Here is a 17764-nt window from a genome sequence, read left to right as displayed (position 1 = left end):
ATGTACCTGGACTGCGTAGAGGAGTGGGCACTGGGCACCACAATAAAATATATAAAAAACCTTCAACAGGTCTGCATTACACTACACATACGGCTGCTCCTCCATCCTCTCCATCATATACATGTTGGAGTTTTAGCGTGTGACAACCTCTTGTTTTTGATAATGTCAGTGCATTTTGAATATTTTTCAATTTGCCCCACACCACTGAATGTACTTTATCTATGATACGCATCTATCTATCTTGACTGCGTAGTGTGGTGGCCCCGGTACACAATTTGGTACCGAGGCCACAATATAATTAAAAAACCCTCCACGTGTCAGAATTCCACCAAACAAGTATCTGGACTGCGTAGTGGGGTGGCCCCGGTACCCAATTTGATACCGGGGCCACAATACCTCCTCCAAACATGGTACAGACAATTTTTCATTGAGATCCCATCAAGTATGTTAAAGACAGACAGGGTCCAAGTGTTATTGCTTGACTTTGTAAACCAAAAAACTGTCCCTGTTGCACATAGTCGTACAATGAAGACTGACTTTTTCATTTAAAGGCACCATCTTTCAAGTGTAGTGTTTGTAAGTCTAAGTCATATTATACTTTTGGTAAAATTGGTTTATTTTGTTCCTCTTTATGGTAATTAGTAATAGAATTAAAGTATTAAATAGAATTAAAGTATGAAATAGAATTAAAGTATTAAATTGAATTAAAGTATGAAATAGAATTAAAGTATTAAATAGAATTAAAGTATGAAATAGAGTGGTATATAGAGTTGTAGTGTGGTATAGATAGAGTGGTCCCCACAATATAATAATAAAACCCTCAACTGGTCTGAATTCCACCAAACAAGTATCTGGACTGCGTAGTGTGGTGGCCCCGGTACACAATTTGGTACCGAAGCCACAATATAATTAAAAAATTGGGCATCAACTGTCACCGTTGTTTAATATCTGATACACCTAAATATGGACTGCACAGTGGAGTGGCCCCGGTAGTAAATTTGGTGCCGGGGCCACAATACCTCCTCCAACTTCCAAGTGTAGTGTTTATAAAGACAGACAGCGTCGAAGTGTTATTAGTTGACTTTCTTAACCCTAAAATTGTCCCTGTTGCAAATATTCGTGCAATGGACAGTTACTTTTTTATTGAAAGACTCAAGCTTTCAAGTGTAGTGTTTATAAAATATAAACAACAATACAGTAGTTTTAGAGCACGTCAATACCTCTTGTTTTAAATTATGACACGGCATTTTACTTTTGGTTTAATTTCTTGTATTTTTTTAAATTTGGTTTTACTTTTTGAACATGGCAAACGACTGTTGATTGGTCATATAATGCAAAAAAAAAAGGTCCAAGATGGAATTGTCCTTAGGCCCTCACACCCACCCTTATGTTGTTGAAATAGGACATGCACACTTTAACAAACCAATCATTTCAGCGACAGGGCCTACCAAACAACTTTGGCTGAAATGATTGGTTTGTTTGGGCCCCCACACCAAAAAAGCTATTCATCTCTCCCTGTACAGACTAAACAGGCTCTACTGAGGCAAGATGTCGTCCTCATCCTCAACCTCTGATTCGTCTCCCCCTACAGTGTGTACTTCCTCCTCATCACACATTATCAATTCGTCCCCGCTGGACTCCACAACCACAGGTCCCTCTGTACTGTCTGGAGGGCAGTGCTGTACTTCATTGAGGAATTGATTATTCATTTTTATAAACATCATTTTTTCAACGTTCTGAGGAAGCAACCTCCTTCGCCGCTCACTGACCAGGTTCCCCGCTGCACTAAAACTCTTTCTGAGTACACACTGGAGGGGGGACAACTCAGGTAAAATAGAGCCAGTTTGTACAGGGGCTTCCAAACTGCCTTTTTTTCCTGCCAGTAACAATATGGACTGTCTGACATGTCTACTTGGATGGTGTCAGCAAAGTAATCATCCACAATTTTTTCTATTGTGACAGCATCCAATGCAGCGAGAGTAGACATGTCTGAAATGGTTGGCAGGTCCTTCAGTCCGGACCAGATGTTATCAGCATCCCCGCCAGTGCCTCTTTTGGGAAAACTGAGCTTTTTCCTTGCAGCCATAGATGTGGAAGAAAATGAGGGTGGAGCTGTTGGCATGTCACGGTCCTCTTCAGAGGACAATCTCCTGACCAGCAGGTCTTTGCACCGCTGTAGACTTGTGTCCGCCGGAAACAGAGACACAACATACGCTTTAAACCGAGGATCGAGCACGGTGGCCAGAATGTATTCCTCTGACTTTAAAAGAGTGACCACCCTCGGATCCTGGCAAAGCGTACGAAAGGCTACATCCACAAGAGCTACATGCTTGGTGTAATCGCAATGGCTTACCAGCTCCTCCCTCACTTTCTCCAGCTGCTTCTGCAACAGCCTGATCAGGGGAATGACCTGACTCAAGCTGGCAGTGTCGGAACTGACTTCTCGTGTGGCAAGTTCAAATGGCTGCAGAACCTTGCACAACACGGAAATCAGTCTCCACTGCGCTTGACTGAGGCGCATCCCCACTCCTTTGCCTATGTCGTAGGTGGCTGTGTAGGCCTGAATGGCCTTTTGCTGCTCCTCCATCCTCTGCAGCATATAGAGGGTGGAGTTCCAGCGCGTCACAACCTCTTGTTTGAGGTGATGGCAGGGCAGGTTCATGCTTTTTTGATGTGCCTCTAGTCTGCGGTAGGCACTGGCTGAATGCCGAAAGTGTCCAGCAATTTTGCGCGCCACCGCAAGCATCTCCTGCACACCCCTGTCACTCTTGAGGTAATGCTGCACCACCAAATTAATGGTGTGGGCAAAACATGGGACGTGCTGGAAATTGCCCATATTTAATGCCCGCACAATGTTACTGGCATTGTCTGACACCACAAATCCCCATGAGAGTCTAAGTGGGGTAAGCCACTGGGAGATAATTTCCCTCATTTTCTCTAATATGTTGTCAGCGTTGTGCCTCTTATTAAAGCCTGTAATACACAATGTTGCCTGCCTTTGCATGAGCAGCCATTTTGTAGATGCTGCTACTGATGCAGCTGTTGCTGTTGCTGCGGAAGGGGATGCATCTACCCAGTGGGCTGTCACAGTCATATAGTCCTTCGTTTGCCCAGAACCACTTGTCCACATGTCCGTGGTTAAGTGGACAGTGGGTACAACCGCATTTTTAAGAGCGCTGAGGACACTTGATCGTACTTCTCTGTACATTTTTGGTATCGCCTGCCTAGTGAAGTGGAATCTCGAGGGGATTTGGTACCGGGGACACAATACCTCCATCAACCCTCTAAATCCCACTCCACTGATGGCGGACACCGGGCGCACGTCTAACACCAACATTGCAGTTACAACCGCAGTTATACGCTTTGCAATAGGGTGACTACTATCGTATTTTGTGGTCATGGCAAACGACTGTTGGACGGTCAATTGTTTTGTGAAAGACTTAGCGGTCTTACGACTTCCCCTCTGGGAAGATGACCGACTAACAGCAGCAACAGCAGCAGTGGCAGTAGTAGGCGTACCGCTGCAGGATTCCTCGGATGAATCCCGTATTGAGGAGGACTCAGTCTGGCTGCTGACTTGGGCTGCAGGACTGAATCTGATGGAGATTGTGGAGGAAGTTGACGAGGAGGGTGTTGCTGGTGTGTATCCAACTGGACCACGGGATTTAGGTGTCCCTGTACCGATGAGGGTCCTAGCCCCAGTTCCTGAACTAACCACTGAACTATGAAGGTTATTCAGGTGACGTATAAGGGAGGATGTTCCTAGGTGGGCAAGATCCTTACCCCTGCTTATTTGAGCTTTACATAAGCTACATATGGCCATACATTGGTTGTCTGGATTTGGATAAAAATAACTCCAGACCGAAGAGGTGCATTTTTTGGTCTTCTGACCAGGCATGACGATGGGCTTTTTCATCCCATGGACATCAGCTGTTTCCCCCCCTGGTGCCTCATTTACAATAACCACATCACCATCCTCATCATCAAGTTCCTCCACAGCGCCAGCTACATCATCAATAGCCTCCTCCCGAGCCACCTCTTCCCGTACAGTGATGGGAAGGTCAGGCTTGACAACCACCAACATCCTTGGACTCGCCTTGTGGATTTGTGATAATTTCTCTTTAGAAGGCAGAGTTGTTTGCTGTTTTGTTGCTGACAGCATAACTCTCTTCAATTTTTTGTAGGGGGGGGGGGAGGAGGAGGAGGGCTAAGATCCGTGGGTGAAGCTGAACCACTAGTCATGAACACGGACCAGGGCCTAAGCCGTTCCTTGCCACTCCGTGTCGTAAATGGCATATTGGCAACTTTACGTTTCTCCTCAGATGATTTTAAGTTTCTCTTTTTGCTACTTTTTCTTAACTTGGGCTTTTTGGATTTTACATGCCCGGTACTACGAGATTGGGCATCGGGCTTGGAAGACGACGTTGATGGCATTTCATCGTCTATGTCATGACTAGTGGCAGCAGCTTCAGCATTAGGAGGAAGTGGGTCTTGATCTTTCCCTACTTTATCCTCCAAATTTTTGGTCTCCATTATATGTAGCACAAGATACTGCAGAATGTGTGAACTTGGTAATATTGCAGTACCAATGGACTTATACTGCTGGATTGGTTTTGCAAATTTGGTTATAATTATTATATATTTTTTTTTTTTTTTAATTTTTTATTTTTTTTTACTTTTTTTTTATTTTTAAAAAACTTGGGAATAGTGGGGAAATAACTATGCCCTTAGAAGCACAGAGCACAGGACACAGCACCACTGGACTGAACAGGACACGGCACAGGACCCAGCAGCACTACGGAACTCAGCAGGACAGAGCACAGGACACAGCACCACTGGACTGATACTGCAGAATGTGTGAACTTTGTAATATTGCAGTACCAATGGACTTATACTGCTGGATTGGTTTTGCAAATTTGGTTATAATTATTATATATTTATTTATTTATTTTTTTTACTTTTTTTTTATTTTTTAAAAACTTGGGAATAATGGGGAAATAACTATGCCCTTAGAAGCACAGAGCACAGGACACAGCACCACTGGACTGAACAGGACACGGCACAGGACCCAGCAGCACTACGGAACTCAGCAGGACAGAGCACAGGACACAGCACCACTGGACTGATACTGCAGAATGTGTAAACTTTGTAATATTGCAGTACCACTGGACTTTTACTGCTGAATGTGTGAACTTGGTAATATTGCAGTACCAATGGGCTTATACTGCAGGATTGGTTGTGCAAATTTTGTGGTAATTAAAAAAAATTAAAGTAGTTTTTGGTATTTTTTAAAAAAACTTTTTTTTATTTTTTTAAACACAGGGGAATATTGGGGAAATAACTATGCCCTTAGAAGCACAGAGCACAGGACACAGCACCACTGGACTGAACAGGACACAGCACAGGACCCAGCAGCACCACTGACCTCAGAAGGACAGAGCACAGCACACAGCACCACTGGACTGATACTGCAGAACACAGCACAGCACAGCACAGAGGACCACCTAACACACCCTCCCTCTACCCTGATCAATGCCCGAGTGAAGATGGCGGCGACTAGCGAGGAATTTATAGGATCCGAGTATCGCGAGATCCGACAACGGGATTATGAGTCAGAGCCTCAGTTTCACATTTGAATTTGGCGCCAATACCCGGATCTGTCTCGGATCCGACTCGGATCCGCAACGTTCGGGTGGGCTCGGATTTCATAAATCCGAGTGCGCTCATCCCTATTACAGTATTATCCACAGAAAAATATTAATTTGTTTTTATTCTTTCTAAGGTTTATTGGAATTTCTCACGTCCTCTAAAAAGGATAACACAGGTTTCTTCACATATTAAGGCATTTTAATTGCACTTTATAGGTGAGTGCAATACTCATATCCATTTAAGTTATTTGGATGATCTACTATATTTCCACTTGTGACGGATTCTTCCAAGTCTTCACCAGGACACAATTGGGAAGCTTTCTTTGAATCCGAGGCAGTAGAGTCTACTGAGTAGCCCAAGGACCTTTGTAGACTTTACGCTTTAAAGGTTGTATGTACGTGTCTAAAAAGGTTTACCTAGCTTAACGCTAGTTATTTTTTTGCACCGCTGATATCTGTGGCACCATTATTTTGTATTGACAATATAATGCATAACACTGCATATAATACATCATGCTACTTTTTATATATGTTAATACATGGTTTTCCATCAATTTAATTGAATGGACTGTAATTGCTTTAAATTCAAGTAAATTTTGTATTTTTGATGTGTTCACTTAAAACACCAAAAGCATATATGTGAAACTGCTCTTACACTTACTCTAAGATAGATGTGATAAAAAGGTAGAACGTGGGGCATCCAAAGATCAAGGTACACTGCTTTCTTGTAACTTTTTGCAGCCACCACACAAGCAGACAATATGTGATCTAATCAGGGGGTAAATATATCAAGCTGAGAGTTTTCCAGCGGGTTTGAAAAGTCCAGATGTTGCCTATAGCAACCAATCAGATTCTAGATTCTAGCTATCATTTTGTAGAATATACTAAATAAATGATAGGAAGAATCCGATGGAAAACTCTCAGCTTGATACATTTACCCCCAGGAGGGCAATCTTCTATGCTTTTTGAAGAGAGCACGAGGAGCTTGTATGCCAAGGCAGACCACAAGCAAGCCTGGAATAAAGTTTACAGCTTGCTGCAGAGAGGAGACGTAACTTTGCTAACAAGAGGGGCATTGCTGCACCTTGTACATATACGTTTATTAACTAATTTAACTGGGTGTCTATTTGGTAGCTTTTGTGTTTATTTAGCTTGAGCCGGGTAGTCCTCCTCTTAGTAGTCCTGCTACCAGGTTTTGTATTTATTTATGCTGTATGAAATATAAACTAAATATGTGTTAGCTGTGTATTTTAAATAAATGTTTATACTAGCTGTGGCTTTAAATATGTGTATTATTTCCATATCCAACTAAATATAGATGTGGTTGCTTGTAATAATTTTATTATATGGTCAGCTAAGATTTACTGTATATCATTTCGAAGGTTGTCTTTATTTAAAATACAAAATAAAATATTAGTGCCTTCCTCTGTGGGGAGGAGGGTGTCAAGTTTCAAAAAGGTTATTATTTGAAGTTAATTTATTTGTTTTTATTTAAATTTATATGCTGCAATATATTCTCCACAATACTGTGTCTGTTTTAACTAATAACCAGAGTGTGTGTACTTTTAGGATTGATGCAAGTCAGCACGGCTTGCATTGCACTGGAAGTAGAGGGTGGAACAATACGTGAACAATGAGTAGATCCCATGTCACCAAGATCCAGCCATCCCTGATATAGACATAGAAACCTTAATAGGTTTGTAAATGTTTCATCACTTGAATTCTCTATAAAAAAAATAATGTACACAAACTCATTTCTAATTTTAGTTGTAGTTTATACAATTTCTAAGTTCAAAGTATACCTGTCATGCAGGTTAAAATAAATCTAGCTTTAAAAGTGAAGTCAGAATGAACCCTAAATGCACTGAGCACTAGACAGACAGAAAGACAACTGCAAAACTCCCTGGGTCAAATCTGTTCCCTGTGTAGGTGACAAGTCTGCTGTAAACTGCAGCTGCATCCCTTGCTGGTGTGTATGCGTGTACCTCTTTATAAAGGAAGTAGTGTGCTACATAGAACTGAGAAGGAAGCAGCAGAGCTGTACAGAACAGCCCACATTCTTATGTCACCAAGTTCAGGAGAGGAGGACTGGGAATGGCACATATGGAAAGCATTACTGGAAGAAAGGAATTTCACATATAAGGAGTGGCTCTGGAACTAACAAGCACCAGCCTAAACTTCCCTTGTTGAGCTGTTACACACACTGCAGTTACTACAATGACAGAGATACAGTTCTATAAGTTACAAGCTCTCCTGTAAGACATATTGCAAATGTATTTACATTTAAACAGTCTGAATGTTTCTCATACATAAATTCATGAACAGTCCAATTTTAGCATATACGCCAATGATTGCAATCAGTGTGATAAATTAACCTGAATTAAACCCACAGTACTTTGTTTATGTGGTGTAGAGGGCAGAGTCTATTGTTTATAACATTGTATTCAACATACAGTACATCCTTTTGCTTGTTTTTAGAGAACAGGAAGTGTTTCACTTCCATTTTTTTAGTTACATACGTTAATAAAAATATATCAGTCAAGCTTTTTTTTGTAATAGACCACGGACATTATTTATCAAGCATCATTTCGACGATTTTCATTGATTTTGTTAGTGGGATTTAAAATGGTAATTTTATTACAGGCAAAACCCAGCGTGTGCGGTTGGCAAGACACGCCAATGCATCAAGCAAACATCCATCATCGTATGAAGTGCCATCTTTAGGAAAGAAAACCTTTTTCATTCAGTGTAAAATATAAATATTGTTTATTATTGATATTGTTATTAGTTGACAAATTGAAACATACTGCCCTACTGTTCCTGATGCATTGTAATGTGCTATGTATGGTTGCATTATGTTCTTCTGTACTATAATGACCTCCCACACATGCAGTCAGGAGTAGTTAAGAAATATCAGATGAACGCTTAAAAGGAGCTTAACTCGCTATTTAAAGAAAGCAGCGCTGTTTTAAGATCTTGCTTGTTTCTGTGACAATGCCTGTCCTGTGCACTGTTGTGTTCCTTTGAACCCAGAGTTCCTGAGTCAGCTCTCTGCCCGCTATCCAGCAATCCTGACCCACAGTAAGCGGTCAGGAAGGATTCAACCAGAAACAACTGACAAAGAAGTGCTGCAGCAGCAACATATTACCCAAGAAGTATGAGCAGTTCAAAGTGCCAGTAAATGAACCTGGTGGTAGCAGCGACAACCTCCATCAACTGGGGGCACGACGTTGCTGTACAGTTGACACAGTCAGCGGCAAAAAAGGAACAAGTGGCATTATGGATAACTCTGTATTGTAACACTAAGCCAAAATAAGTAAAATGCCAAAGGGCATGGCAGCACTAAAAACAACTGCTTATAATGTCATGCCTAATTAGATGCATTAATAAGGCATTTAAAATAATGAGCCCCATACAGTGCTGTCTCTGAGAGGAGATCAGAGTATAACCGGACACTTTGAAGGAACTGTTCTGCAGGAAAGGGAGAAAATAACCCACAAACCTAAATTCCACTGGATACAATTCATTAATATAGCACAGCAATGAAAAGACAGCATACAAAGTGGAGTTTCCATCAAATGCACACAAAGTAGGATTGAAATAATTTTTTTCATGTCTATAAAAAAAAAAAAACTTCTCTCACAGCTTCTTAAACAATAAAAGCTTGAATAAGAGGGGTTTTCCCAGAGGAAAACATGGAAATGCTAAATTAAGCATTTACTTTCCTTATGACACTTCCACAGAGAAATGATCATGAAGAAGCAATACCGCAAAATCCAGTGACTATCCTCTAAGAAGCAATGAAAAACCTATGCTGAACATTTTTCTTAACAAAGGACACTGGAATGTCTAAATTGACCATACAAAGAATTTGAAGAGAGGGTAAGTCTTTGTAAACATCACCACTAAGGGTGAAGTCACACAGGGCTAAAACCCTCTCCATTGTAATCTATGTGGAGCTACAGTACGGTCATGTGACAGGAAGCCAGAATCTACATAGATTATACAGGGAGAAAAATGCAGAGATACAATGTTACATTTCTATTCTCTATGTTTTCATGCCCTACATTAAGCCAAGGTTTTCTAGCTAAGAGAAGTTCAGTATTTAATCTCTGCTTCTACCTGCCCATCATAATCTATGCACATTATTGGTTTGTGTCACACACAGCACTTCTTAAAAGTACAAAACTCCCAAATGTTGACCACTTGTGATCTGATCAACGGTGCATGTTACATAGGGCTTTGTATTGGCAAAGTAGAGCCTATGAATCTACTACAATAAATTCACAGGATAAAAAAAATGTCCATTTCATTGACATGACCGTAGAGCATAGTTGGTCCGGGAGGCAGGTGGGTGTGTCATTGGCCTCAGCTCTGACTTAAGCTGGGTACACACTACAGAAATTTCAATCAACTTTTTATGCCGAACGATTTTACATGCGATCGATGTTCCGATCGCTCGGTCCATGGACTGCATACACACTAGCCTTGTTTAGGACGATAAAGGGAAGAGCAGATGTCCCTTTAGCGACTTTTTACAGCCATGTTGTCGAGAGCAATGACTGTAATTTTGTACTCACTGTCGTGGATCGGTCGGAAGTTTATACACACTACACAACGGAAACGAGATTGGAACGAAAATATTAAACGGTACGACCAACCAAATGAGGCGACAATCGTCCATTTGGGCAGACTTTCAACCATCGTGTCATTGCACACATTGATCCGACTTTTGAACGAGCGGTTGTATGTCGGCTGATTTAGCCGATTATTGGACGAAAACCGTGTAGTGTGTACCTAGCTTTATACACCGCAAAGCTTCACTCATTGTCTGAGCTCTTACTGACATAGAACTGGGGCCCAGGTAAAGCTCAGCATGTCATAAAGAAAAGAATGAACATTAGTGGCGCCAGCCGGAATCCGCATCAACACAGAAAGGTCACAGCACATCTAGAGATAAGAAGATGCAGTCTGCACTATGTAATCTCACTCATTCCTCCTGCTAATCATTGGTTACTCCAAATATTATTTCCAAGTTAACAAATGTTTCAATTTGTATACACCTGGGGTGAATTAGATTAGATAGATGTTGCTTGTCACTGTACTCCCAGAAAGGGGTGAGTGGGGGCATGTGAAGGTAGTGACATGTAGGGAAGTCTGAAGGGTATATGGGGTATGCTGTGGTAAGTAGACATCAGGCCAAGATTAAATGTATAATTTTAACTTACTACTGAGATTAAGGGAAATGTGTGGCCCATGTAGAGGTTAGAGGTTGCTCCAAGCCTATCAGGTTGCCCACTGCTGCTCTGTATCCCCAAATTAACCAGTTAATGATCAGAGGATGTTCACTAATGCATGACTACTTAGTGCTTTGAAAACTTGTAATACACAGTTAGCAATTAAAATTACTACCTTTAACCCACTTTATTGTTTACATTTAGAAAACCCACTCAGTAAAAGATAGACAACTATTCCCCAGTAATACAAAGGTAGGTTAATGAGGGAGAAAATCAGTAGAAATCATACTTGATTAACAAGCAAGGGTGCAGTCTGTCCTTCATTTCCTTGTAGCTGTGTAAGTGCTTAGTTATGTACAAAACGAACTGCACTGCACAAAACACAATGAATGAAGAAGGAAAAAGCCTTAGGCCAGGGAACACAGAGGGGGCTGTGTCTGTACAGAAGCTGCTAGCTGGGTGTGACGTTTGTCACTGATGTTGGTGTGACATTTTCCGTGTAAGAGCAACTGACTGCTGGGGAACAGATATCATAACAGATATAACAGCTGCACTTACAAACTGCCATCTATATTATTTGACTTATAGCACAGGTGTATATGTGCTATGTGCAATTTTTAAGTAAAATTAGACTAATTTAAGCCATAAATGAGGCTAAACAACAGAGCAATATTTTAGCAGAAAAACTGAAAAGTTTTAAAAATCAAAGTGGTTGAAGGTAGGACTTTCATGTAATGTTTTCACTTTTGCCTCTTGAGAATTATCCTCCTCTTTTCCACCTCTAGGTTGTGGAAACATCTCCTGAAAGCGGAGGGTAAGTGTGCTCCTTGCTGTGTGCTGGTCGAACCATCCATGTGCTCCAATGCAAAGCCAGAGCATTTTGCACTTCGCATTTAGAGTGCTTTGTGTCCTTCAAACAATATGTTGTCCTTTCAAAACTGTATATGACACTATTCCAAGATGCTTAAATTTTATTTTTAAGGTCGAGCTAAACACAAATAATGAAAACTCATAGCCATCTATGAATTCACACATTTTGATATAAATGGGAAATAGAAACATAGATCTGCTAGTTTTTCACTTTGTCAAATGAAACATGCCAGTAGTACAGTATATCTTTACTGTTACATATGCTGTGCAAGGAAAATCCAATAAAAACTATAAAAAAAAAAAGCCAACAGAAATACAAAAGTGCACGATTAGGCACTGCTAACAGCACAGATGATTTATTGTGTAACTTGGGATGTTAAATGAACTTGTACATATGAAACTGCATTTTGCAACCTGCATACCACTTGAGATGGATTGTCTGAATAAACAATCAGGAAATTAAATACTCATCAGCTAGTGTATATCAAAATGGATTGTTTAGGTTTAGCTCCACTTTAAGGTCACTGCTTTTCCATAGGTCAAACATTTAGGAGTACAACAAATTGCCTGTAAATTTAGAAAGGTAAATATAGATGTGTGGGTGAAAACCGGAATTGCCGGAATGCCAGCAGCGCCCTCTGCTGCTTGGTGTTTTGAGTGAAGCTTGCTGTGTTTTTTCTCCCTGTATAGTGCATCCTGTCCTGCTACACAGATATGTTCTCTGCACTGTGTGTAGTGTGTGTGTGTGTATGTGTGTGTGTATATGTGTATATATGTGTATATATATATATATATATATATATATATATATATATATATATATATATATATATATATATAATCTCCTGATACCTTACCCATCCATTCTGGCAGCCGGATGGATTGTTAGGGTACTCTGAGCCCCATTCCGGCACTTGGAATAGTTGTCTAAGATACTGTGAGCCCAATTCTGGCTGCCGAAATGGATGACTAAGATATTGAGACATCCTTTCCGGCACCTGGAATTAATGGCTAAGGTACTCAGACCACCATTCCGGCAGCCGGTATGAATGATTAAGATACTCAGAGCTCTATTTCGGCAGACGTAATAGATGGGTAATGTACTGGCAAACCCATTCTGGCAGCGAGAATGGAATGGGTAAGGTACTCAGAACCCCATTCCGGGACCCCAAATGGATAGCTAAAGTACTCACAGACCCATTCTGGCACCTGAACCCGATAGCTATGGAACTCTGAGAACCATTCCAGCAGCTGGAAAGGATGATTAGGTTACTCAGTGCCCTATTCCGGCATACATTCAGGCAGGTAGAACGGATAACTAGAATATATAGCTATAATATACAGAAATATATATATATATATATATATATATATATATTATACACACACTACAATATATTTTATGGAATAGTTGAACATATCTGTGTAACAGTACAGAATGTACTAAATAGTGAGAGAAAACACAACAAAGCTTCACTCAAGACACCAAGCAGCAGTTGTAGTAAGCAGACTCATTCAGGCGTTCCGGCATTCTGGCAGTTCCGGCTTTTGCCTAATCCCAATATAGACAGACTATTCTTTTTAAAAGAGAGTACTGCAAAATAAGGTTCAAAAAGTTCTCTAATATAAAGCAAAGTATCAGCTGATTCTAATATAATCACAAATGTAATGTTATAGTCTAATCGATCTCCTCCTAAGCAAAAGTACAAAACTTCCATGTGTTCTGTACATATACTGTTTAATAGATATAATGACTGATGCATGAGATATTACCGTACCAGCTATATTCCATTACTAATTACAATACATACGAATTTGAAATCAACGTAACATTTACACACATGTCTTCAAACATATAAATCTGGGCCACACATCCTCCAGAAAGGTCTGTAATGATGATATGTACAGTACTCCCATTCTGTCCGCTTCTTCTGGGTGTGTCACGCTGCCCCCTCTATGTACACTAACTACTGCTGGGTGTGTGAGATTACAACCACACACACTCACACTCTACCTCCCCTCACACACACACACTCACTAACTGTGACTGTGACATACTGTCAATCAGGTCTCTTAGGATCTGATATCATACACAACGGTGCAGACACAAACTTCTGACTTACCAGTTGCCGGGAGAGTTCAGGCGAAGCTTCCATAGCAAGTCCAGAGAGCGACACTCACCACAAGCCTGGCTGACAATCCCGCCCCTAACACAACCCAGACACACAATCCCTCCCCGTCACTGTCCAGACACACTAACCCGCCCCAAGCCAGACTATACAACCCCTCCCTCAGCCTGTCACTGTGACCGGCAGAGTCGTTACAGCCACCAGGTCTACACGTGTCTTCCCCTAGCTCAGTACGTGCTGGTCTCACTATAGTGCTCAGGCAAAGAGTACGCACTGCAATATAACAAGGCTGAAGGTAGTTTCTTATTTGGACTCCAGCTTCTTACTCAGAAAAGCTTATTTTTAAAGGATTAAATCAGTTGGATCACTGATTTCACATCAGATTGACACTAAAGGGTGTCCCTTAAACAAACTGCAATAGTAGTTAGCCTGACCCAACAAGGTTTTGGTTATAAAATCAGGGGGCAAAGTGGGTAAAGTCACCATATTTTATCATTTTGAATAAGTAGCTGTAGTTTTGCAAGGGTTAAATGCTGTTGGGCCACTAATTTGATAGTGAGAAACAACACTGGGTGGTCCGTTACATATAAAACACTTGTCTTTTGCCTGGCCCAACACTGTTTTGGGCATGAAATCATGTGGCAAAGTGGGCACAGATAGAATTTTCATTATTTTGAATAAGCAGCTGTATTTTGCAAGGGTTAAATGCTGTTGGGTCACACATTTGATAGTGGGAGTCAACAAAAGGTGGTTAGTTACATGCAAAGCACTCATCTTTTGCCTGGTCCAACACTGTTTTGGGCATGAAATCAAGTGGCAAAGTAGGTACAGGTAACATTGAATTATTTTGAATAAGTAGCTGTAGTTTTTCAAGGGTTGATGTTTTTATTAAAAATTGCAACAAAAATAAATTCAATATCTCTTTGTCCAAAATAAAATAGACTGTATACATCAATAGGAACGAAACTTCACATTATAACACTCAATTCTCCAACAATCCCTCCACAAAAATTACTGCATTACTTCACAAATGAGAATAGTTATATAAATTAAAGAAACATGACATCCTCCAACACAATACTCTGCATTACAACAAACCCACCACCAATCTATAATACCACCCACACACCCTTTACTGTCAGGATATGAAAACAAGCTAAATGTATTTAAACCTTACTAAAAAAAGGATTTCCATGAAATCTAATAGTGAAAGAGCAGAAAAGATATCCAAGAATCAAGATACTGCCAGATGTTAGCTACCACCTAGGGATGTCTCCAGGGTCGGCCTGGCCCACCGGGGAGCCGGGGTATTCCCCGGTGGGCCCTTACAACTGATAGCTCCGCCCTCTTCGTTGGTGGGGTGAAGCAAGGTACTAAAAAACAAAAAACAAAATGTACCTGATCGCAGCACCAGCGCCCCTCCTTCCTCCTCCATGCTCTGTTCACACTGGTTGTTGGGTGTGACATCATCCTGTCACGCTTGACATTCAGTGAGGAGCAGCGCAGAGAGGAGCCAGCAAGCAAGAAGCCAAAAGACAAGAAGAGAAGAAAGAAGCCAATAGGAAGGTAAGTAAAGGAACGGAGGCATGGGGAGGAATGCAGAATGGCACAGAGTGAGGAAAGGGGAAGGGGAGGAAAGCAGGATGGCACAGAGTGATGAAGGGGGGGAAGCAGCATGGCACAGAGTGATGAAGGGGGGGGGGGGAAGCAGCATGGCACAGAGTAATGAAGGGGGCAGCAGGATGGCACTGCGATTGATGGGGGCCAGGAGAAGGGGGGAAGCAGCATGGTACAGTGTAATTGAAGGAGGCTAAGAGAAGGGGGGGGGGCACCATGGCACAAAGTGATTGAAGGGGGCCAGGAGAAGGATTGGGGAAGCAGCATGGCACAGTGTGGTAAAGGGGGAAAAGCAGCATGGCACAGTTTGATGAAGGGGGGCCAGGTGAAGGGAAAAAAAGTAGCATGGCACAGTGTGATGAATGTGGGGGGGGGGGAAGAAGCATGGCACAGTGTGATGAAGGGGGGAATGTAGCATTCTAAAGTGTGATGAAGGGGGCCAGGTGAAGGAGGGAAAAGCAGTATGGCACAGTGTGATGAAGGGCCAGGTGAAAGGGGGAAAAGCAGCATGGCACAGTGTGATGAAGGGGAAAAGCAGCATGGCACAGTGTGATGAAGGGGAAAAGCAGCATGGCACAGATTGATGAAGGGGGGGGAAGCAGCATGCAGCGTGCAGTGTGATCATAATGGGGCACAGCGTGGTGATGATGAAGGGGCACAGTGTGATCATAAGGGGGTACAGTGTGATGTTGAAGGGGCACAGTGTGATCATAAGGAGGCATGGTGTGGTGATGATGAAGGGGCACAGTTTGATGGAGGAGTAATGTGTGATGAAGACAGCCCCCTCTATTTTACCTTTTATGTTTTTATTTTGGCCTAGGGGTGCCTTGAAAAGATTATTGAGATACTAAGGGTGCCTTAAACTGAAAAAAAATTTGGAACATTTGGAGAAGGAGAGGGATGGGGAGTTGCATCCAGGACTCCGAAAATAAATATCTAGAAATGTTTGCTGTTTAATGTATTTATTTGTATTACTCTCTCTGTACTAAAGTTTTTTATATGATTTGTGTTGAAAGAAGCAAAGCATTATTGAATGAACAAATAATTCTAAAGGAGGAGGACGCAAATTAATTTTTCTGCAGGGGGGGGCGTCAGACATGCCACCACCGTACCTGTACAGTGAGCCAAGACGCGGCTCTATGCACCTGCGGTTACCTTGTATCCAGCAATGACGTGGGACAAAAAGATCCGCCCCTAGAAGAGGAGCTGCCACTTAGAAGAGCTGTAAGAAGGACTCAGGAGCCATTACTGCTGACCAGGTTAGAAGAGCAGCTGCTGTGCTCAGCCTCTCACTGTAATAGAAAGGAGAGGGGGAGAGGGGGGAGAGCTGCTTCCAATCAATAAAGATTGATACTCCATTGATTTAATTCAGTTTATATTACCTGTTTACTGTTTGCAAGAATGGATGATTCTTGCATGTTAAATTATTATATGTGAAAGCAAATAAAAGAGTTGAATTTATTTAATGGCCTAACTAATGGGAATGCACAGCTATAGTCTGTATCAGTAAGTAAAGTATATAATTATGAAGTGTGCATATTGATACTATACATTAAAGCGAAGTGTAAGCCTGATCTCTTAGAATGTGCTAAAACCAGGGATAGTACTTCAAAAATAAATAAATAAGGGTACCTCTGTTTTATATAAACATTATGTCACTGTAAAATAATGACTTGCCAAGGGACAGTTTTAACCCAAGAATGATGTTATTAATGCTATGTGTTTGGAGACTTTTGACATGATTCTATTGAAGGACCTTGTTGAGAAAGATCTTTGTATCCTATCAGAATACAAGTATTGTACAGTCTATACCAGCATAAAACCTCTTACGCGTTTCTCCACTGCAAAAATGTGTTTTCCTCAGAGAGTAGGCGCTACTCTCTAAAGAAACCACATTTTTGCAGTGGAGAAACGCGTAAGAGGTTTTATGCTTCATTTGCGGTTTTAAAAGTTTTATTTCTGGATGGACTTATTACCACCTTACTACCCCCACAGCTGTAATTAAAAGAGTTTTATTGGTAACACCGTACGGTCCTTATTTACAAAGGTCTGCAAGCATTGTATGTTAGAGAAAATCTCTGGCCAGAGTATTGCTACAAAAGGACCTGTGGGTAAGAATATCCTGCTCACTTCTAGGGGACTGATTAAAAAGGAGGAGTGATTTTCATTTCACACTAAAGGAGGAATTGGAAGGTTGGTTACCAATGGTTGGCAATTAGCTGGAATATTGCTTTGCATTCAAGAAAGGTCTATTTTAAACTCA

The 17764-nt window shown here is 41.3% G+C and overlaps 1 protein-coding gene across 2 annotated transcripts in view; it reads right to left on the bottom strand.

Annotated features, from left to right (window-relative positions):
• The window catches only part of LOC142141569 (septin-10-like), a 54186-nt gene extending 40204 nt beyond the window's left edge, over positions 1-13982 (bottom strand). Inside the window, exon 1 of one of the 2 annotated variants that reach the window (XM_075200175.1) lies at positions 13879-13982. In XM_075200175.1, coding sequence (XP_075056276.1) covers positions 13879-13911 — 33 coding nt within the window. In that variant the 5' untranslated portion in view covers positions 13912-13982. Of the gene's footprint in view, positions 1-11174; positions 11233-13878 lie in introns of those variants that run through there. The other variant, XM_075200176.1, reaches the window with a different exon arrangement.
• Between the last annotated feature and the right edge of the window lie 3782 nt (positions 13983-17764).

The sequence above is a fragment of the Mixophyes fleayi genome, chromosome 2, assembly GCF_038048845.1.
Source record: "Mixophyes fleayi isolate aMixFle1 chromosome 2, aMixFle1.hap1, whole genome shotgun sequence".
NCBI classification, from domain to species: domain Eukaryota; kingdom Metazoa; phylum Chordata; class Amphibia; order Anura; family Limnodynastidae; genus Mixophyes; species Mixophyes fleayi.
Note: the sequence above shows the minus strand (reverse complement) of the source record. Positions and strands in the feature narration are given on the sequence as shown.